Raw genomic sequence first — 24,214 nt, forward strand, 5'->3', positions numbered from 1 at the left:
GTGCAAACTGCATTGAGTGTGTGCGCCAAAGTGGGCTGATAACTAAAGGCTGGTTTCACATCATTGGGGGATGATGAACCAGAGGGGAAATGTTTGAATGTCTGGTAGTTAAAAATTCAGGAAGGATGGATTTGGGGTTACTTGGGATTGGAGTGGCTGTTGGCGTTACCCTGAAAGGAGTAACTAGGTTGGTGGAAGACAGGGCGAGACTTTGTGTTTGTGGGCAGAGATCTGAGCCAGAGCAGCACAATTTTAAAGCACTCCCTGGGTATGGGGCAGGTGGGGACAGGACCCCATACTGGTCTGGGTGATGCCCAAAATATCACGCTGGGGAAATATGGTCTTGTGGTCAGAGTGCCACACTGATGGGTTGTATCCCAACACTGTCATTGTGTGATCTTGGTCAAATTACTTCATTTAAAAGAAAACTGTGAACTTGACAATCACATTTTTGTCTGAAAATGTACCTACAGTAGTTACAACTAACACCAAAGATTAATATAACAAAGAAGTTAGTGGAAAAATATTTTCTCTTTATTTTTCAGTAAAGACAACACATTTCAAAGCTCAGATTCTAAATGTTTAGAGGGCTAAAAGATATTAATAATTAGTAGGGCTGTTGAGTAATTGCAGTTAACTCACACGATTAACTCAAAAAAATTAATTGCACTGTTAAACAATAGAATACCAATTGAAATTTATTAAATATTTCTGGATGTTTTTCTACATTTTCAAATATATTGATTTCTATTACAACACAGCATACAAAGTGTACAGTGCTCACTTTATATTATTATTGATTATAAATATTTGCACTGTAAAAATGATAAACAAAAGAAATAGTATTTTTCAATTCACCTCATACAAGTCCTGAAGTGCAATCTCTTTATCGTGAAACTGTAACTTACAAATGTAGATTTTTTGTGACATAACTGCACTCAAAAACAAAACCAATGTAAAACTTTAGCGCCTACAAGTCCACTCAGTCCTACTTCTTGTTCAGTCAACCATTAAGACAAACAAGTTTGTATACATTTATGGGAGATACTGCTGCCTGCTTCTTACTTACAATGTCACCTGAAAGTGAGAACAGGAGTTCGCATGGCACTTTTGTAGCCAGCGTTGCAAGGTATTTACGTGCCAGATATACTAAATATTCGTATGCCCCTTCTTGCTTCGGCCACCATTCCAGAGGACATGCTTCCATACTGATGATGCTTGTTAAAAAAAAATGTGTTAATTAAATTTGTGACTGAACTCCTTGGGGGAGAATTGTATGTCTCCTGTTCTGTTTTACCCGCATTCTGCCATATATTTCATGTCATAGCAGTCTTGCATGATGACCCAACACATGTTGTTCATTTTAAGAATACTTTCACTGCAGATCTGAGAAAACGCAAAGAAGGTACCAATGTGAGATTTCTAAAAGTAGCTACAGCACTGGACCCAAGGTATAAGAATCTGAAGTGCCGTCCAAAATCTGAGAGGGACGAGGTGTGGAGCTTGCTTTCAGAAGTCTTAAAAGAGTAGCACTCAGATGCGGAAACTATAGAACCCGAACCACCAAAAAAGAAAATCAACCTTCTGCTGGTGGCATCTGACTCAGATGATGAAAATGAACATGTGTCAGCCCGCACTGCTTTGGATTGTTATTGAGCAGAACCTGTCATCAGCATGGACACATGTCCTCTGGAATGGTAGTTGAAGCATGAAGGGACATATGAATCTTTAGCACATCTCGCATAAATATCTTGCAATGCTGGCTACAACAGTGCCATGTGAATGCCTGTTCTCACTTTCAGGTGACACTGTAAACAAGAAGCGGGCAACATTATCTGCTGCAAATTGTAACCAAACTTGTTTGTCTGAGTGATTGGCTGTAGTAGGACTAAGCGGACTTGTAGGCTTTAAAGTTTTACATTGTTTTATTTTTGAATGCAGGGGGTTTTTTGTACATAATTCTACATTTGTCAGTTCAATATTCATGATAAAGAGATTGCACTACATTACTTGTATTAGGTGAATTGAAAAATACTATTTCTTTTGTTTTTTTACAGTGCAAATATTTGTAATCAAAAGTGAGCACTGTACACTTTGTATTCTGCGTTGTAATTGAATCAATATATTTGAAAATGTAGAAAGCAGCCAAAAATATTTAAATAAATGATATTCTATTATTGTTTAACAGTGCGATCAATCAAGTGATTAATTGCAATTAATTTTTTTAATCCCTTGACAGCCCTAATAATTAGAATTTTGAAGTATTACAGGACACACCATGCAAGTTCCATTCTGAGTAAGAAAAATGGCCAGATACTCTGAAAAATATTCTTATTTATCAACTGCGCTGAGGATCTGATGATGCCATAATCTTGGCTATTTTCCAATAGAAACACCCATTACTTAACTACTATGTCCTTCAGACACTTCATAGTCAGCATCACCTGTATGCGTACTGTATGATTTCATATTTGCTCAAAGTTTGACATGGCATAGTAAGCAATGACTTAGCCAATCACCTGGGCTTCAGGTATGGCTCTCAAAGGGATTATAAAGAAGGAAATGTACACAAGGAAAATCATATTAAGATAAAATAAAGTTTGTGAGAAAATGACCAGGATAATTTACAGCAGGGATTCAACCTACATTACCTACAGTAATGTGACTCAAGCACAGCCTACATAGTTTTGCAACACGGGGCCCATGATTACTTTCAATATCATAGAATCATAGGGTTAAAAGAAACTCAGAAACTAGTCTAACCCCCCGCCAAGATGCAAGATTTGTTGTGTCTAAAACCACCCAAGACAGATGGCTATCCAGCCTCCTTTTGAAAACCTCCAGTGAAGAAGCTTCCACAACCTCCCAAGGCAATCTGTTCCATTGTCCTACTGTTCTTACAGTTAGGAAGTTTTTCCTGAGATTTTATCTAAATCTGCTATCTATGCTGTAATTTGAACCCATTGTTTCTTGTCCTGGCCTCTGTGGCAAAAGAGAGCAACTTTTCTCAATCTTATTTTATGGCAGCCTTTCAAGTATCTGAAAATCACTATCATAATCTCCTCTTTTCCAAACTAAACATACCCAGTTCCTTCAGCCTTTGCTCATATGGCTTCCATTCCATTCCTTTGATCATCTTCATTGCTCACCTCTGGATCCTTTCCAATTTCTCTACATCCTTTCTATACATTGGTGACCAAACAATATTATTATTCATACAACAATGTCCCTCTGAATGGCACTGTGAATTCAAATAAAAAAGGAACTTACAATATAGGGAGCCTCAAACTTTTTCACAGTGTACCACAGTTTAATACAGCGGTTATCTTGTGACACTCCTCCCCTCTTATTCATGACAATGCAAATCAACTCCCCTCCCACTTGCAATTAAACAGACAACTTCCTCCTATTTGCAATTGTATAACAGCCCTCTGGCAAGCAAGGCAATTGTTTACATGAAAAAATATTAGGAAGATACTGAATGTATTTGTATCCGTCTCTTAATGCAATTTAGTTACTGGAAATAAGGAGAAGAAACCTGTACTTTGTGAACAGCTAGCTCTCAGCAGACAACAAGCAACTGCTTCATGGACCATCAGTTGTTCAGATACCATAGTCTGAGAACCTCCAAGTCAGATAAAACATGACAAGACACAAAAATCTCACACAGCACAGAATCATACCTTTATACCACAGTATAATCCTTTTCACTGTTAGTTGATCAACTGTTTCTTTCATGCAGTGGGGCACTTGACTTGGAGTTAAGAGACCTGGTTCTATTCCTGGTTCTGCCACTTAACTGCTGCATGACTACGGACAAGACCCTTCACCTCTTTGTGCCTCAGTCCCCATCTGTAAAATGGGGATAATGATACCTACATTCCTTTGTCAAGTGCTTTCAGATCTGTGCTTAGGTAGCATAAGTGCTAAGAAGTGGTAGTGCCTAAACATATATATATAGGTTGCAGGATATTAAGCACCGAAGAGGGGGATGTCACTTAAAACACAGGGCAAGTTGTCACCCTAGTGGAAAGTGCGATCTGTGGAGACCAGGCCTTAGCAAGGGATGATGTGACTGGTGTAGCACCTGATCTGATTATCACAGGTGACCTGTCTCCATTTAGTTTAGGGTGACCAGACAAAAAGAAAAGGAGGACTTGTGGCACCTTAGAGACTAACCAATTTATTTGAGCATAAGCTTTCGTAAGCTACAGCTCACTTCATCGGATGCAACCAGACAGAAAGTATGAAAAATCGGGACGGGGGTGGGGGGGTAATAGGAGCCCATATTAAAAAAAACCCAAAATATTGGGACTGTCCCTGTAAAATCGGGACCTCTGGTCACTCTAATCTAGTTATCGCTGAGGGGGTGGGCACTATGTGGGCAGCCCATTGCCTTAGAGGCATCACCGTGCCTAAGAGACCACTAGCTCGCAGTCATTACATACACAGTACAGAAGTGTCCATGGGGCGTGTGTGGGCTTGCTGGGCTCAGCCTGTGGGGTAAAGGTGTGGTGGGGGGGAGGGGGGTTGCCACTGCCAGATCCCCTATGGGGGAAGGGAGGCGGAGCTGCTTGGCTCTCTGGGGGGCAGGGGGAGTGAGCAGAGGGAGGTGGGGGGAGGAGCTGCCCGGCCCCCTGGGGGGGAGGCGGGGGAGGAGCTGCCCGGCCCCCGAGGGGACTGGCGGGGATTGGGGCTGCCTGGCTCCCCGTAGCCCAGCGGGGAGTGCTGGGGGCGGGCGCACTTCAGGGCCCGGGGGCGGCGGGTTAAATATCGGCTCCGGGCGGCGGCTGCGCTCTGGCCTCTGTCCCTCCCTCCTTGCGCCGAGCCCGCCCCCGCCGAGCCCCGGGAGCAGCCAGGCCAAGGCTCAGGCCAGGCCCAGGCCCAGGCCCCGGCGCCGAGCGAGCCCCCGCGAGGAGCGGCCATGGCCGGGCTGTGGGCGCCGCCCGAGCCCCTGAGCGCGGCGCAGCTGAGGCGGCTGGAGCAGCATCGCTACAGCGCGTCCGGGCGCTCGCTGCTGGAGCCGCCGCTGCAGCTCTACTGGGCCTGGCTGGTGGAGCAGATCCCGGCCTGGCTGGCCCCCAACACCATCACCCTGAGCGGCCTCCTGCTCAACCTGCTCACCACGCTGCTGCTCATCGCCTACTGCCCCAGCGCCACCGAGCAGGTACCGCCGGCCAGAGGGTCCCTCTGCCGCCCCCTTCAGCGCCCCCCACCACCCCCCTCAGCCTCCCAGAGACCCAAGTAGCTTCTGCTTCCCCCAGTCTCCCGGCCCATAACCCAGGCCGTGTCCCTGCTCCCCTCACCCCACAGTAGCCTGTCCCCTTTGCCTGCAGTAACCCCCAATCTCTGCCTCTTTCCCCAGTCACCCCTCTCAAATCACCCCCCTCTTGCCCCATACTGCCCCACCCCCAAGCTAATCTTCCCTCCACCCGAGAGCGACCAGACAGCGAGTGTGAAAAATTGGGATGGGAGTAGGGGGTAATAGGCACCTATATAAGATAAAGTCCCAAATATTGGGACTGTCCCTACAAAATTGGTCACCCTACTCTACCCCAACCACCCACTGTCATCCCCCCAAACTACCCCACCCTTTCCCCCACGGTAACCACCCTCCCATGCCCAGCACGCTCCATTGTAATCCCAGTTATAACCCTCTCTAGCCAGCTCTCACCCCCTGCATCGTGTCCCTGTCCCCCACTCAAACACCTTCTCCTCCTCCCTGCATATATGCTCCACTGTAAACAACTTCACTCTCTCCTGCATTGTAATCACTAAATCCACCTATGTTGTAACTGACCTTCTGCCCCCATGGTCCCTGCTCTGACTGAAACTTCCCCCAGCAACTCTAGCATTCAACTGTCATTTTTCCCTGTAACACCTTTTGTGCACATTGTATATACTCATTGTGTGAGAGCTTATAACCCTCTCTCTAGTGTAAATAACAGCCACACAAACACACCCTGTATCCCTCCTGCATACAGTAATCTCCAGGTGTAACACACAGCACTCACTGCAAAACAAATTCCTACACAAACTGAGAACATGCCCCCATTTTAATCCCTTCCTACTGTAAACCCCAGGATGCTGTAAAAAACACAACTGTAGCACTATATCTTCAGATAAAAAGAAAAGGAGTACTTGTGGCACCTTAGAGACTAACCAATTTATTTGAGCATGAGCTTTCGTGAGCTACAGCTCACTTCATCGGATGCATTTCCACAGTATGCATCCGATGAAGTGAGCTGTAGCTCACGAAAGCTCATGCTCAAATAAATTGGTTAGTCTCTAAGGTGCCACAAGTACTCCTTTTCTTTTTGCGAATACAGACTAACACGGCTGTTACTCTGAAACCTATCTTCAGATAGTGTTTCGAGCCTACGCACACAGGAAATCCTACTGTGTTGCATCAGTAGTGCCCCACCTGTGTTATAACTATGTTTGGCCTTCTCTTTCTAGAAGGGACTAAACCATGTCTACGAAGGAAAGACCAAACTGTTATAATGCCAACCAACAGTGTCTGTACTATGCAGCTTAGTTCTAGCCGTATTGGTCCCAGGATATTAGAGACCAGGTGAGTGAAGTAATATCTTTTATTGGACCAACTTCTGTTGGCGAGACAGACAAGCTTTCAAACCACAAGAGCTCTTCTTCAGGTCTGGGAAAGGTACTCCCAGCATCACAACAAGGTGGAACAGATTGTTTAGCATAAATAATTAGCACATGCTGTAAGGGGTCATTCAAGGTAGAGTGGCCCGATAATGCTTCTGCAGTCGTAGGACAAAAAGAGGGGTTAGTGGGTTATATGCTGTTGTAATAAACCATAAATCCAGTGTTTCTGTCCAGTCATGACTTTAATATCTAGCAGAGTAATGAATTTGAGCCCCTGGGCTCGTATTTCGAAAGTGCTGTGGAGGTTTCCTTTGAGGTTGAGGACTGATAGGTTAGATATAGAGTGATGGCTTTATGAAGTGTTCACTCGCAAGTGATAGGGTGTTTTTCGTCTTTTATCATTTTTCTGTGTGAGTTCATTCAATATCGTAGTGATTGGTTTCACCCACACAGTTTTTATTGGGGCATCTAGTGCACTGGATGAGAGAGATCATATGTTGTGATAGGCATGTGTAGAACCCATGGATCTTGAAAGGTGTGTTGTGGGGGGCGGGTGTTGGTCATTGAAGCAGTAGAGATGTGTCTGCAGGTTTTGCATCAGTTGTTCTGGAATGGTCTGGTGCCACTTTGAGTTGGTGCGGCCTGGTCTGTGGGGAGGTTGCTTCTGATGCTAAATAGTTTCTAATACTTTGACTTACTCCAAACCTCACTCGTTGGATGGGAAAGGAAACTGCCTTTGGGGGGATGAATTTCAAGCCTGTTTTTGACATTTCTAGAGAGAAGATTTGTCTTGTGTATTGCCAGCACTCATGGATTTTATCATGAGAGACACAATATTGGTGTCCTTAAGTCCAAGCTCCTGGAGTCATGACATTACATGAAAATCTTGGCTTTCTGCAATACTAAATGGTTTTTTTTCCCTCACAATATCCAACCAATCTCATCTACAGTTCGGCTCCAAAGATGGGAGCACTAGTGTAGACTGAAGTTGCTGGCATTTAAAGTGCCTAATGCTACTCTGTTAACTTAAGCCAGAGGTTCTCAAACTGTGATCCATGGACCACCAGTGGTCCGCAAGCTCCATTCAGGTGGTCCGCAGATAGTTCCCTCTAAGGTGCGTGCTTGGACAGCCACACACAAGAAAATGAAGGGCCACCCACCTAATTAGTGGAGCCACGCTGGCATGGTTCCACTAATTAAGTGCTTGGACCCTGGAGAAGATGCACATGTAAGGTGAGGTGGTAGCCTTGGGGGAATAGAGGTAGGTGGGAGGGGGCAGTGGGGGGAATTTGGGATGTGTAGGTTTGCAGTAGCCAGAGAAAGAGGCGACTTTCCCCAGCTCCAGGGCTGCGGCTGCCAGGGAGAGATGGCCCTCCTTCCCAGCCTCAGTTCTGTGGCTGCTGTGGGTGGGGGAGAGACGAGAGACCCCCCCCCCCCCAACCCTTCCCAGCCCCAGCGGGGGAGAGAGGGCACATCCATCACATTAGAAAGGTAAGACTACTGATACTAGAATGAGTTGTGTGCTTTTATTTATAGAACAAAAAAAAGTTAATTTTTTTCTATAACGCTTTTATCCAAAGCACTTTACAATAATTAGCTAACTGTACAAACAACATTTGGAAAAATCATTAAGTGGTCTGCCGAGACCCTCAGCAATTTTCAAGTGGTCTGCCAAAAAAAAAAAAAAGTTAGAGAACCACTGACTTAGGTTATATAGCGTCTGTACTGGAGCTGGGGCTGTAATTTCCAGCTTGGGTGGACATACCTGTACTAGCTCTGACTCAGCTAGCATGCTAAAAATAAAATTGTAGTCATGGTAGTGCAAGCGCAGGAAGGGGGTAACCGCTCCAAGTACATAGTTGGGGTCTTGAATAGGATCATAGTTGGGGTGACTAGGCCCTCATGCTGCCATGACTGCACTTCTGTTTTTAGTGTATAGCACTATAATGCACTAGCCCAATGAGATATTTTCCCCACTTTTTTCCGTGGTGTTAATTTTATAAAAGATGAGTTTGTAAAACCTAAATGCTGGGTCAGATTTCACCTGGCAGTCTAAATTAAAAATCTCATTCAACCATCACAACATCCATTGTAAACATGTAATATGAAGCAGGAACCTCCTTTTATTCTGTGTTCTTGTTCTTCTTGTTTTAATTTAGGGGGTCATTTTATGCCTCCCATCACAACATTCTCTCTCACCAATGTATGCATCTCCTTACAACACAAACTCACCCTGTTATCCGACTCCTGTTTGTCCAAACAAATTCTGTCATCTTTTCATTCCAAGAAAGAGAGCATGAGCAGTGTGGGAGCCCTCTTGCAGTTCTGAACTACTGCACGTGTGGCAGGGGTGAAGAGGGCCTAGACTTTTCTATCATAAGGTGGAAACGATGGCCTTAGCCCTGCAAGTGCACTCACACAGTCAGACTCTTGCAGCGCCTCATTGATGTAAATGGGGCTTTGCAAAGGCCCATCTGCGCAGATCCACTTGCATGATCTGGATCTGACTTCTGCTGTGCTTTTGGGATGTGGAGAAACCTGTGTTACGAGCTAAAATTAAACCTCCAAACTTGTTTTCACTTGTGACCCAAAATGTAGGAGAACTCTTGCCTTCACGGGTTAAAGACTAAAGGGTTAACCTGCTGTTTTAAATATCACCCTTAGATATTTTCACTTCAGGAAAAATACATGTGGATCATACAGAAAAGAATTTACATTATTGGGATTGTAATAATGCAGTGAGATGGAATTACAAACTTGTAGTTAGTTGCAGCTTCGTATGTGGTAACAGACAAAAATTCCTCCGGGTTTATAGGAGTGCAGTTGTTCAGAGATCTGGCTTGTTCATAACTTTACCCATACCAAGGTTGAAACTGTGCTAGCCACAACAAATTGGAACATAGCTGTTAGGATTAGTGTATTACAGATCTTTTGATATTGTAACACTTGAGCATCTTGGCTTGTCTATGTGTTTGTTTTTTTTTATTACCCTAAACTTTTGCATTCTAGCTGTAGATTAAAGGCCTGCAAACTTATGTTTCTTTATTTAAAAAAAAAAAAAGTTTTAGTTGGGCAAACTGAGAGAAGAATGCAAATTTGCTTTTTAATTCTTAATACCCAAATTGTTTTTATCCAGTGTAGTTGTACTGTGTCAGTCCCAAGATACTAGAGGGACAAGGTGGATGTGGTAATGAAACACTTCATGAATTATTAAATCATTGGCCAACCTGACAGCATAGTAGTATACTTCAACTTCTCAACTCTACATAATTGGCCACAAGAAGCAACCTTTCCCATTATAATTGAGTGAGAGTCTTGACTATTTAATTGTGAGGAGTATTACAACACTGCATTTCCCTCTATAAAATTGTGACTATTAAAGAGACAAAAGATTCTATATAATTAAAGTCCCCTGCTAGTAGTACCTTAAATTACTGAAACTGAATTTTAATACTTTTTTTAAAAAGCGTAGGTAAGTGTAAGTACACATTTCATAATATATTTTAAAAGTGTCGGTAATTGAAAGTCCTGGATTGAGAGCCCTCAAGCCTTGATATGAGTTTTAAAGGCACAGGGGAAAGATGCACCAAGACTGTGACTCCATGACAGGTCACAGCTCTCCATTCTTACTCCCAATCTCTCACCAAGAGTACTGTAGCATTTTGAGGTGTTTTCTTCCCAGCAGAACAAAGTTAATTGTTCACTGCCAAATGGGGATGGTGTGGAGGAAATATGCCTGCCTAATCCTGGAGCTTTACAAAGACACTGTGAGATAGTAAATGTGTGAACACTATGCATACACTAAAGGAAGTGATGCAACCCCTGGTTTCTTCTGATGGGTAGGACATGACAGTGATGCAACCTCAGTATCTTGATAAACATCTTCAGAACAGCTGCGACAACAGTCCTCTGTTGTAGCACACTGACTGATGTTTGCCTTTTAATTGATTTTGACAATTTGATAGAAATTTCACCCCAGGTCAGATTGGCAGAGACTCTGAGGGTTTTTCACCTTCTTCTGCAGCATGGGGCACAGGTCACCTGCAGGTTTAAACTAGAGCAAATGGTGGATTCTCTATAACTTGAAGCCTTAAATCATGATTTCAGGACTTCAGTAACTCAGACAGAGCTTATGGCTCTATTACAGGAGTGGGTGGGTGAGGTTCTGTAGCCTGCAACGTGCAGGAATTCAGACTAGATGATCATGATGGTCCCTTCTGGCCTTAGTGTGAGTCTCTTACCTCCTGGTTACCTGCCTTAAGAACATAATTTCCAGTAGAGAGACACAACTCTGTGAATATTAGCCATCCATACATTTCATAGTGATTACAATGACCAGTGGGCTACCAGGTCTCGGTAGAAATCTCGCATGCCACAGTCTAGTGAATTATAATGCATATGTCTGACCCAGGGGAGCTCTGAAAAACCTGTGCACCTCCTGTGCCCTCTACCTGGTGGCATCACGAGATTCCTAGGTCATGGGGACGCAGTGATGAAATCTATCAAAAGTATAAACATAGTTTTTGATATTCAGGAGACGATTGTCAGACTCCAGAGGGTATAAGCAGTATGGGAGGAAATGGGAAGAAAAGCAGATAATGAAATTTTGTTTGTAGGTGTATCTCCAAAAATCAACTCAAAATAGGACCTTTTTTTTTAACTGGGCATGTGGGAAAGGAAATGTGGTAGTACAGGATGACTTGAAGGTAAGAATATGTTGTGCAGTGGCCACAAAAAGGCTAACAAGTGTCACTTAGTTGTATGTCAAGAGAGCTCTTAAACCACCTTAAAAAATATTGTGCCTAATATTTGGCACAGAGTTAACAAGTATATAGTCAAACTCTTGAAAGAGTGCTTGGGAAGCCTATAAAGTTTATCAAGGAATTGGCTCTATCCTGTAAGGAAAAAAATCTCAGAACTTTGTGTGTTCAGCCTTTAAAGAAAAGTAATATAGGACTTAAATGTACATCTATAAAAGGGTCTTTTTAAGAGTGGGGAATGGGACGTGTTCATATTACAGGGAGATGGCAAAATGAGAGATGGCGATCCTCTGTGAATCGATGAGAAAGTAGATGTGATTTAGCTGCACTCTCCTGAATAATAATCTAATTATTAAGAATAATTGCCAACTTAATTACTGGGTCCAACACTTCTTCTCTTTCGCTAGTCTGTCACTATCTCTTTCTTTCACCATATCTTGATCCTTTTTACCATTTAGCATGCAGTAATTTTACCAGAGTCCTTTATTTACTCTCTCTGAACTTCCAAAATATCCCTCAGTTTGTAAACATTTTACTGGTGTTTATAAATAACTCCTTAAGGTTTCATTAAAAAACAAAGCTACTTCAAGCTTGCCAATTTAAAGCTGCTCAATGGGACAGAAAGACAGTAACATTAAATTTTAATTTTAAAATTTTTAATTATTTTAGGTTAATTTTCGAGGCCACTGGAACCTCTGTGTTCATGACATTACATAGCTTTAATTTCAGCATTTGAATGTTGGATTGATGCAAATAGCAGAATTATTTGTCTTCAGAGTGGGTCAAGAATCTGGTCTCCTGAGCTATTTTGGCTTCCAGAAGCCTGCATCCCAAGAAAAGGTAAAAAATTCATAGGCAGGAGTTGTAGACCAAGCTGGATGAGCAAGCATCTCAGAGAGGTGATTAAGAAAAAGCAGAAAGCATACAGGGAGTGGGAGATGGGAGGGGATCAGCAATGAAAGCTACCTTATTGAGGCCAGAATATGTAGGGATAAAGTGAGAGAGGCTAAAAGTCAAGTAGAGTTGGACCTTGCAAAGGGAATTAAAACCAATAGTAAAAGGTTCGATAGTCATATAAATAAGAAGAAAACAAAGAAAGAAGTGGGACCGCTAAACACTGAGGATGGAGTGGAGGTCAAGGATAATCTAGGCATGGCCCAATATCTAAACAAATACTTTGCCTCAGTCTTTAATAAGGCTAATGAGGATCTTGGGGATAATGGTAGCATGACAAATGGGAATGAGGATATGGAGGTAGATATTACCATATCTGAGGTAGAAGCGAAACTCAAACAGCTTAATGGGACTAAATCGGGGGGCCCAAATAATCTTCATCCAAGAATATTAAAGGAATTGGCACATGAAATTGCAATCCCATTAGCAAGAATTTTTAATGAATCTGTAAACTCAGGGGTTGTACCCTATGACTGGAGAATTGCGAACATAGTTCCTGTTTTTAAGAAAGGGGGGGAAAAGGTGATCCGGGTAGCTACAGGCCTGTTAGTTTGACATCTGTAGTATGCAAGGTCTTGAAAAAAATTTTGAAGGAGAAAGTAGTTAAGGACATTGAGGTCAATGGTAAATGGGACACAATACAACATGGTTTTACAAAAGGTAGATTGTGCCAAACCAACCTGATCTCCTTCTTTGAGAAAGTAACAGATTTTTTTAGACAAAGGAAATGCAGTGGATCTAATTTACCTAAAATTCAGTATGGCATTTGATACGGTGTCACATGGGGAATTATTAGTTAAATTGGAAAAGATGGGGATCAATATGAAAATTGAAAAGTGGATAAGGAATTGGTTAAAAGGGAGATTACAGCGGGTCATACTGAAAGGTGAACTGTCAGACTGGAGGGAGGTTACCAGTGGAGTTCCTGAGGGATCGGTTTTGGGACCAATCTTATTTAATCTTTTTATTACTGACCTCGGCACAAAAAGTGGGTGTGTGCTAATAAAGTTTGCGGATGATAAAAAGCTGGGAGGTATTACCAATTTAGAGAAGGACCAGGATATCATACCGGATCTGGATGACCTTGTAAACTGGAGTAATAGTAATAGGATGAAATTTAATAGTGAGAAGTGTAAGGTCATGCATTTAGGGATTAATAACAAGAATTTTAGTTATAAGCTGGGGACGCATCAGTTAGAAGTAACGGAGGAGGAGGACGACCTTGGAGTATTGGTTGATCACAGGATGACTATGAGCCGCCAATGTGATATGGCCGTGAAAGAAGCTAATGCGGTCTTGGGATGCATCAGGCGAGGTATTTCCAGTAGAGATAAGGAGGTGTTAGTACCGTTATACAAGGCACTGGTGAGACCTCATCTGGAATACTGTGTGCAGTTCTGGTCTCCCATGTTTAAGAAGGATGAATTCAAACTTGAACAGGTACAGAGAAGGGCTACTAGGATGATCCGAGGAATGGAAAACCTGTCTTATGAAAAGAGACTCAAGGAACTTGGCTTGTTAACCTAACCAAAAGAAGGTTGAGGGGAGATATGATGTGCTCTCTATAAATATATCAGAGAGATAAATACTGGAGAGGGAGAGGAATTATTTAAGCTCAATACCAATGTGGACACAAGAACAAATGGATATAAACTGGCCATTGGGAAGTTTAGACTTGAAATTAGACAAAGGTTTCTAACCATCAGAGGTGTGAAGTTCTGGAATAGCCTTCCAAGGGAAGCAGTGTGGGCAAAAAACCTATCTGGCTTCAAGATTAAACTCAATAAGTTTATGGAGGAGATGGTATGATGGGATAACATGATTTTGGCAATTAATTGATCTTTAACTATTCATGGTAAATAGGCCCAACGGCCTGTGATGGGATGTTAGATGGGGTGGGATCTGAGTTACTACAGAGAATTCTTTCCTGGGTATCTGGCTGGTGAATCTTGCCTACATGCTCAGGGTTCAGCTGATTGCCAGATTTGAGGTTGGGAAGGAATTTTCCTCCAGGGCAGGTTGGCAGAGGCCCTGGGGGTTTTCGCCTTCCTCTGTAGCATGGGGCACGGGCCGCTTGCTGGAGGATTCTCTGCACCTTGAAGTCTTTAAACCATGATTTGAGGACTTCAGCACCTCAGACATAGGTGAGAGGTTTATTGCAGGAGTGGGTGGGTGAGATTCTGTGGCCTGCATTGTGCAGGAGGTCAGACTGGATGATCATAATGGTCCCTTCTGACCTTAATATCTATGAGTCTATGAAATAGATATAGCTTTAGCAGATTTGAGACTGTCAACTAGGCCTAAGTATGGTGGGGGGGGTTGTGATTTGGACACTGGTTTACTACCAGTTAGATTGAGATCACCAACTCCTTTCTTGTCAGCTGCCCAACAACATGCAGGTCACTACCATCCTGGGTTAGCTTTGAAGTGGTGACCTTGGGGTGAAAGGCTCCATATCCCGTTTCCAATTCCCCCAAGCCATTCATGCCGACACCTGTTGCTACATTTTCAGTGCAATCTGCTTCCCCTCTCAGCAGGTGTTCTGTAGCGTTAACTGATATGGAGGAGCTAGTTATGGGGAAGATGAGAATGAAAACCCTTTGCTTCTCACTCTCCATGGATCCTGTCATGGTGGGAATTTGTAAGGAAATGGAAAGCCCATACTGAGAAGGTGGGGGAAATTTTTAACTTGAATTCTAGCATATGTGTGTACACGTTCTAATCAGGGGAGAAAGATATTTATTTTATCAAACATCGGTTTGAAGTTGAGTGTAGCAGAACTGTTTTCCATTAAATAAACTCTCTTCTGACAATATGATCTCAAGTTATGACTGCAAACATTAGCATGTTCTCTTTAATTCAAGAATCCTTGTTTCAAAGTTTGATTTAAGAAATCAGACTGTTTCATTGTCATGTTTATTCTACTGAATAACCGTGGGGTTGTTGAAGCTGTCATTAGCTAACAATGAATACAGTAACAATGTGCAAGCTTTTTTTAATCTGTACAAATTGAGGAATTGTGATAGGAAGCTTGTTACCTTTTCATATAAAGAAGCTCTAAAGTAAGATCCTTGATACAGGTTGCAAATCCAGCAATGCTTTGAAAAAAGGCAACCTTAAAAAAAGAGTGGGGGGCGGGAAAGGCTTGACTGATTGATTGTAGTATCCCAAATTTGGAAATACTAAAAATGTCTGTGTACAGGGAGAAAGTCACAGCATTGTCTTTCTGTGACAAAGTACAGTTGTCTTTACTTACTGTATCAAGCCATTGTTCTGGCTGTCTTCATCGTATTTTATTAAATAATTATTTAAAAGATTAAACAAGATAAATAGCAAACATACCACATAGAATGAACTGGAATTAAATAGCATTGCGACTGTTGAAGAATGTGACATGATAGCGTTTTCTTCATGATTGACCATTGAATATGGAGATTATGTATTCAGAAACAAATAAAATGCCAACTGCGAGTGAGATGTTGTTTTACAATAGTAATCTGTTTAGCAGTTTTATATATCCAGTGGCTTTAGAAGAAGGGAGGAGTGTGGGAAAATAGAGTGGTTTAGAGAATCTTATTAACAGAATTAGCTCAGCCTACCGTTTTAATTCTGTGTATGATATGCATAATTGCTTTTTTGGGTAATCTGGACTATAAAACTATATTTTACACTGTAGGCAAATGGCTGAAAAGGGGAATTTATTGCAACTCAAGCAGCAGAGGGCTGGGCAACACAGCCAAGAATCTGTCCTAAGTCCTTCCCAAAATTGAGGGGCCTAGGGTCGTGGATTTCATAGACCTCAAAGGCTAGCCTTGGGCATCTGAGGGAGGGTATGTGTGTGGGGAGGGCTGTGGGGAGAACATTGAATAATACTTGATCTTTATGAAAAACTATTGACACATAATCCTAATAATTATTTTACATTTTATCTTTGCAAGGATAAGGGCTAGAACAGAGATTTTGTTTAAATGGGAATTTAGATTAATTTAGGGGATTTAAAAGTGCTAGTGTTAATCCAGAGTTGAGGGCACTTCTGGATTCTGAGGCTACTTGTCAAAAGGCCCTGTTCTTTCTACATGGTCACTTGCCTGTCTTCCTGAGGGAAGATGAGCTTGGATTTTCCCCTGTTCCTAGCTTACACATGTTTTGAAAGTCTTTGTCCTTTTACATGTTTTGCCTATAAAGATGATAAAACCATTTTGCCTCCTATTTAATAACTAGATTAATGGGAGAAAAAAACATAAAATTTAATTATTTAACAATTTAATGTTAAACCTGTATTGGAGCAGGATGGAAACTAGTTTATAATCTTCCATTGGGTTACCATAATGCTATTTTGTTTTCTGCCTGCCACCAAAATGCTCATGTCAGTTGGAATTTAAATCTTTTTCATATCTAATTTAAAGATAATGCTGAAAGTCTTAAGATCCTAGACTTTTAATTTTCTCCTCACTTAAATGCTATTTGGGAGGAGGGCAGGAACTGTTGGAGCCTCTTGCTTCATAAATCATTAGGTTTAGGCCTTTGTAAAAATGTGAGTCTAGATTTTTTGACCTAAAGATTGGTGGGGACTCAGAGTCCCTAATACTGTGTAAACTGCAGTGAAAATCCAAAAGTAACTGGTTTCATACCTGGTCCAAGAGAGACACTACTCTTTGAATAAGGGAATATATATATTTGACCGAATTGTTACAGATAATCAGTAGCAACAATCATGAATGTATATTTAAATATATCGCAGAGATTGCAAGTGTAATCTTGTCTAAGGAGTGAGAAGAGATAAGATAACCCAGCTGGAATAGGAGGGCACTTACCAATAGGAAAAAAACATTTGACTAGAATTAGAATGGTAGTATTATTTTAAATTGAAGTAATACCAACATAAAGAGCATAACAGATTTTATATTATGACTACATAAGTAGGTACTCCCACATTGGAGAAGTTTAAACCCAAAGACAGTGGACGTGTTTAAAAATCTTGAAAGCCCATATTTTCTAAGAAAGCTTCTAAAATTGTGCCAACTGTTTGCAGGTGCAAGTAGAAATTAGACACCTACAGTAACTACCAACACTAGTCCTACAATCAGATGAGTATCTAACTAAACTCTGTACTTGCAGAATTGCAAGTGCAATTTAGGGGTCAGGTTGAGATCCGTTTACAAACTTAGCTAGAATATAATGAATTCTCAGGGCTCCTTAAGGTTTATTTTAGGTCCTGTTTTTACTTCTTATCTGATTCCTTTGTGTGACATACTCTTGAAATTAATCTGATTCTGTACTCATGACATTCAGATCCTTTATTTCCCTGGAAATGAATCTGATTCTGTACTCATTACATTCAGATCCTTTATTTTCCCTAGAGTTTTCATTACTTTGTTTCTTCCGTCATGATGCTAGACAAATTTTAAAAAAGATTTAGCAATGGTCCAGATAAGGATTACTCAGCCTGCTCTTAACTAGGATGATGCTACTATTGCCTCCAAGTCAGAAGTATACTAGATTCTCATTTAGAAGTTTGTATCAGGGCTAAGGGGATTAGGAAGGGTCCCAAGTAGAGAGATACTGATAATCTTTTCTTTCTGAAAGTTATCTAAGTTTTGTTTTTTAAGTTTAAAAATTCATGGCTTTAAGTATTGTTCTTTTCTGGCTTTATGAGCAAGGCTTTTAAGCTCAAAATGGAATCTTCCTTAAATATGGTCTTCGTTGGAAGGTCTTGTCTTGTGGATTCCTGGGATGGGTCTAAATCTAATGCGTGATTTGTTCTAAACAAACTGGTTCACAAGTGCTATGATGGGATATAACGAAGAGGGTTTAAGAGCAACTATCTCACCATACTTTCATTTTTTCCCCCTTCTACATTCCCTTCCATGAAAACCACCTCTCCTAACTTAGTTAAAAAAAGGTTTATTATTTTCAGTTGTCAAAGTTCTTCTCTTTTCTGGTTTGACTGAGACCACTGGCTGGTTTATATGGATGCGTACCTGTTGTGTGAGGATTTATTTAAAGTGGTTTATTTCCTGGCTCTCAGCCCCACATCTACTCATTAATATTCAGTATATCCATATAATGTATAATTTGTTATCCAGATACACTCACTCACTTTAATAAACAGACTTTGAAAAGAAATATTATCTATCCTGATTACGATGTATGGGGTACAGCCAAATTCTGCCCTGTTACACCAGTGAGCTCCCAGTGAAGAGGGATTGTAGAAGAGTAACTGAGGGCAGGATGTAACGGATAGTTCCTACGTAGGGGTAGAAGAGAATTAATTTTCATGATTTCTGATGGGTTTTTATCTATTTGATATAAACATCTTCCATGTAACCTTTGACTTTGTTTCTTCCCGAATAATTTTTTGTGTAAAGTGTGATTGGTAACAACTAGGGGGCAAAAATGTGACCTGGACTGAAACTAGATTTGGGGGTATATGAGAAAAAGTAATCAGTAAGTACTAATTAGTTTCAAAATCGTACTGATTTCTGAAAGCTAAATCTCCCCTCCGAGATGGGACCACTACCATGGCAAGTCCTGCTAAACTAAAACCCAGTAATGAATGATCAAAAACAACCCCCCAATCAATTTAAAACAAGAACTAAATAAATGATCAAAGTCTACATTCAATAGACAGTTGCTCTTCTTTCTTAAGAGAGAACCATTTATTTACTTGGGAGAGATTCTGCAAGGCACAAATGGCAGTTAGGTGTCTGCCCTTTGAGCCTTGAAAATCTCCAACCTTGTCTATTTAAAAACTAAAACTTCTGTTAACAAATTACGTAATGCATTTTCTACTTTTAATTGCATATTAACTGAAATTTGATATACAAATATAACCAGTTCTCTAAATACCAAGGAAGAAAATAAAATTCAAAGTTAATCATCTAATTGACTTCAGAGAATTTGAATGAAATGCTGAACTTTTTTTTTTTTTTTTTTAAGAAGCTCTTTTTTGGTTGGGTTCTGTGTCCATAAACCTGGATAGAACCACTCCTACTAATTATGTGCACCTCTCTCAATTTTCAGGTGAGAAAACTGAAGTTTATTCATCTTGATGCCACTTTAGATAGCTGTATCTACCTAAACTTTTAGTTTTGTAAATGAAAGCTCAAGTGTGAGGCTGCATAGATTCTGTTTCAGTGATGTAAACTGAGTAATTCATTTCAGATTTACTGCAATTTACAGTGCTAAAACTGAAAGAAGACTTTGGCCTGTCCATGGTAGTCTCTTAGCACGCTACTGCTCTGAAAGCTTTTCATGCAGAGAAAATCTGTAGTATGATAGATTTTGGCTAATAGTAAGTAATCTGGAACTGACAGTATTGATATTTATGCATCTGTTTCAGGCACCGTTTTGGGTATTCCTCTTGTGTGCATTAGGACTCTTTGTTTACCAGTCCCTGGATGCTATTGATGGGAAACAAGCCAGAAGAACAAATAGTAGTTCCCCCTTAGGGGAACTTTTTGACCATGGCTGTGACAGTATTTCCACAGGTAACGTTATTTCTTCATTTTTAAACTTGGGGGGTGGGCGGTAACTGGAAAAAACTAAATCCTAGTAAGGTACAGTCTGGCCTAATGGATAAAAACTAGATTGGGACTCTGGAGTCCTGGATTCTCTTCCTGGCCTGCTGGGTGACTATGAACAAGTCACTTTGCCTGTTGGTGCCTCTGTTTTCCATCTGTAAAATGGGAATAAGACTACTGACCTCATTTGTAAAGCTCTTTGAGATCTGCTGATGAAAAGTTCTGTATGAGAGCTAGCTGGTTATTACTTACTAACCTAGGGAGTGGGAAAATATTTTAGAAGTGGCCCTGAGACATGTATAATGCATGTTACCTAGTTCTTGCAGGCGTACATTGAGAGTATGAAGTGAGTGTGTTCCCTCTATTGAATCTGATCACTTTTTGTAAGCAATGCAGTACATTCAGAGATTTCCTTGGAGAGAAGTGCAGTATCGCCAGGCAGTAGGCACACCATCCTGCAGGCTTTTTTTAACATTAGCGTCTACAGTATACATTTCCACTAGATCCGAGATGTCTAATACAAGTAACAATAAGGAATTAAATCTCTCCTGACCTGGTACTGTAGTTCTAACAATTTTTAAGTGTGTTTACTTTTCCTCATTTCACTTTCATAGTTCCTGATTATGTTGACGTGACTCAATCTTTCTAATTAGAAAAGGTTTCATTTCCTTTTAAGGAAGAAATCAAAATGATGGGCTAGATTGCTTCCATCAAAAAACAAAACAAACTAAAACATGCAAGTTCTTGTGTTTCTCTCTCCTGAAGTGATGCTTTTCTGAATTGCTGTCCAAGTCACAATTTTTAATTGGCTACTGCTTAATATCTGAAATTAATAGCCCACTTTTGTTGTTGTTTGTACTATAAACCTTAACTCATCTTGGCAATTTAGCATCAAATTAAAATTGAACTGCAGGTATTTATGCTGTATCTAGCATCTTAGCTACTTATACAGCCCTCATCACTATTGTGTTCGAGCCACATAAGTAGCGAGGCCAGCCTTCAGTTCTTCTGTTGAGTAAGTTATGACAGATGTTTGATTAACCCAGTAAATAGGCTTTGGTATGTGTGAGGGCCCCAAGTCTAGGGACTGGGTCCTGTTCCTGCGGGGATAGGGTGTTGAGAGGATGGGGCTTTGCAGAACCTCCCCTGCAGTGACAGCTCCTGCAGCTCTGGTTACATGGGGCTGGCTCAGCTCAGCTCCCTACTCTGGGCATTGTCACCTCCAGGATCACACCACCACTCAGGTTTGGCTCCTCCCCCTCTGGGGGGAACCAGCTGGGCCAGATTTGTGTGAGTGGCATGACCTGGCACACAGGCATCACAATGCCCCTCGCTCATATTTGAACTGGTTACCTTCCCATCATCGTGACGGAGGAGTAGCTGAGCCAAACCTGAGTGGCACTGTGACCCCATGCACCAGGCCACAACAGTCTCGCGGGACTGGAACTGTCATGTGATCCTTTGAAGCATTCCAGTTACCCAGTTTTAGGTCACAACCCACAGGCTGAGAAACCCTGACCTAAACCTAATGAAACAAGGAACACTACAGTGAGTGCTTAGCTGTGCGTGATGTAATTAAGGTTACCCGAGAGTTCATTTTCTTGCCGTTTTCACAATATTCCAGTTCTCTAAAGGTTTTGTGATGAGATTCCCTATATTTGATCTGCACTTGATGATGGTGTGATGTGTTTTTGTTTTTAAACAGATTTCAGAAAAAAAGTTATTTTTACAGTAATCTGTAACTCACTATCACTACCCTATAACCGTGTTACACAACATGTGGGTATGTCTCCCTGGTTGTGGGGTGGGAGGGCTGAAAAAATATAAATTAAGATGGGTGAGCCTCTAACAACACATTATGGGGCTGTAAAGGGCACCATAGGTTTCATTTCCCTGAAGGGGGCTCAGCTTCAAGTTTGGGAAATGCTGTCCAACAAGTCACTATACTGTTGATGCTATTGCAATCAAACTTTGTCTAGTGTTCGTCTTTAAAATTGCAGGTAGTATAATTATTTATGACTAACCATGCTTATCTCTGCCTTTCAGTTTTTGTTTCCATTGGAGCCTGCATAGCTGTTCGACTGGGAACGAACCCTGACTGGCTGTTTTTCTGTTCTTTTGTTGGAATGTTCATGTTTTATTGTGCTCACTGGCAGACATATGTATCGGGCATGTTAAAGTTTGGAAAGTAAGTAGAACTCTTTTCAGAACTGTACATATTTGATCTTTGCATTTGACACATCAAGTTTTGACACATCTCATTTTACCTTCCACCCATCCTTCCCTCCCCCGACCCGCCAAAAAAAAAAAATCTCAATCTCTGTTTTATCTGAAGTTCATATCTGGTCCAGAACCTGAAATTCATATCAAAACTGACATTCCTTTTTACAGATGTCCCTGAGACCTCTGTAAAATTGCTATTGATCTGCAATACATTAAACTCTGTTTACAGTAATGGCTTCGTAAAGTCACTGTTAGTCATTGGGGTGCACAGTGCTTCCCAGAGCTCCAAGAGCACAGTGGACACTTCACCTCACTTCTCCATTGTTTGAGGAGGGTGCAGCATTTATGCTTCGCTGAGCCTATCCAGGGGTACGTGGCCTGTGCTCTTCTACTTTGGGGAGGCTAGTCCTGGAAGTGATGTTAACCTTGTATATTCCTTACAATCGAGAGTACAAGGACCACGCTATGTCCACTCAGTCCTCCTTCTTGTTCAGCCAATCGCTCAGACAAAGCAGTTTGTTTAGGTTTGCAGATGATAATGCTGCCTGCTTCTTGTTTCCAATGTCACTTGAAAGTGAGAACAGACGTTTGCATGGCACTATTGTACCTAGTGTCCCAAGATATTTACATGCAAGATACACTAAAGATCCATATGTCCCTTCATGCTTCAACCACCATTCCAGGGGACATGCATCCATGTGTCATGTGTCATTTTCGTCATCTGAGTCAGATGCCACCAGCAGAAAGTTGATTTTCTTTTTTGGTGGTTTGGATTCTGTAGTTTCCACATTGCAGTGTTGCTCTTTTCAGATTTCTGAAAGGATGCTCCACACCTCGTCCCTCTCGGATTTTGGAAGGCACTTCAGATTCTTAAACCTTGGGTCCAGTGCTGTAGCTATCTTTAGAAATTTCATATTGGTATCTTCTTTGCTTTTTGTCAAATTTGCGGTGAAAGTGTTCTTAAAACGAACGACGTGCTGGGTTATCATCTGAGACTACTATAATATGAAATATATGACAGAATGCAGGTAAAAGAGCAGGAGACATACAATTCTTCCCCAAGGAGTTCAGTTACAAATTTAATTAACACATTATTTTTTTAACAAGCATCATCACCATGGATGCATGTCCCCTGGAATGGTGGTTGAAGCATGAAGAAGCATACGAATCTTTAGCGCATCTGTCATAAATATAAAGGGAAGGGTAAACCCTTTTAAAATCCCTCCTGGCCAGAGGAAAAATCCTCTCACCTGTAAAGGGTTAAGAAGCTAAAGGTAACCTCGCTGGCACCTGACCAAAATGACCAATGAGGAGACAAGATACTTTCAAAAGCTGGGAGGAGGGAGAGAAACAAAGGGTCTGTGTCTGTTGGTATGCTGCTTTTGCCGGGGACAGAACAGGAATGGAGTCTTAGAACTTTTAGTAAGTAATCTAGCTAGGTATGCGTTAGATTATGATTTCTTTAAATGGCTGAGAAAAGAATTGTGCTGAATAGAATGACTATTTCTGTCTGTGTGTCTTTTTTGTAACTTAAGGTTTTGCCTAGAGGGATTCTCTATGTTTTGAATCTAATTACCCTGTAAGGTATCTACCATCCTGATTTTACAGGGGTGATTCCTTTACTTCTACCTACTTCTATTTCTATTAAAAGTCTTTGTTGTAAGAAAACTGAATGCTTTTTCATTGTTCTCAGATCCAAGGGTTTGGGTCTGTGGTCACCTATGCAAATTGGTGAGAATTTTTACCAAACCTTTCCCAGGAAGTGGGGTGCAAGGGTTGGGATGATTTTGGGGGGAAAGATGTGTCCAAACTGCGTTTTCCCAGTTAGAGTTTGGTGGTGGCAGTGGATATTCCAAGGACAAAGGATAAAATTAATTTGTACCTTGGGGAAGTTTTAACCTAAGCTGGTAAAAGTAAGCTTAGGAGGTTTTCATGCAGGTCCCCACATCTGTACCCTAGAGTTCAGAGTGGGGGAGGAACCTTGACAGCATCTGGCACATAAATATCTTGTTACGCTGGCTACAACAGTGGCATGGGAATGCCTGTTCTCACTTTCAGGTGACATTATAATTAAGAAGTGGGCAGAATTACCTCCCGTAAATGTTCTTTTTAATCTCTCACTAGAAAAAGGAAAAATAGTCC

The 24,214-nt window shown here is 41.3% G+C and overlaps 1 protein-coding gene across 2 annotated transcripts in view; it reads left to right on the forward strand.

The window, feature by feature from the left end:
* The first annotated feature begins 4,905 nt into the window (after positions 1–4,905).
* The window catches only part of CHPT1 (choline phosphotransferase 1), a 29,790-nt gene continuing 10,481 nt past the window's right edge, over positions 4,906–24,214 (forward strand). Inside the window, exons 1-4 of one of the 2 annotated variants that reach the window (XM_074940517.1) lie at positions 5,028–5,167; positions 19,266–19,349; positions 19,669–19,816; positions 21,896–22,037. In XM_074940517.1, the coding sequence (XP_074796618.1) occupies positions 19,326–19,349; positions 19,669–19,816; positions 21,896–22,037 (314 nt within the window). In that variant the 5' untranslated portion in view covers positions 5,028–5,167; positions 19,266–19,325. Of the gene's footprint in view, positions 5,168–19,265; positions 19,350–19,668; positions 19,817–21,895; positions 22,038–24,214 lie in introns of both variants that reach the window. The other variant, XM_074940508.1, reaches the window with a different exon arrangement.

The sequence above is a fragment of the Natator depressus genome, chromosome 1 (assembly GCF_965152275.1).
Source record: "Natator depressus isolate rNatDep1 chromosome 1, rNatDep2.hap1, whole genome shotgun sequence".
In the NCBI taxonomy this organism is placed as follows: Eukaryota; Metazoa; Chordata; order Testudines; family Cheloniidae; genus Natator; species Natator depressus.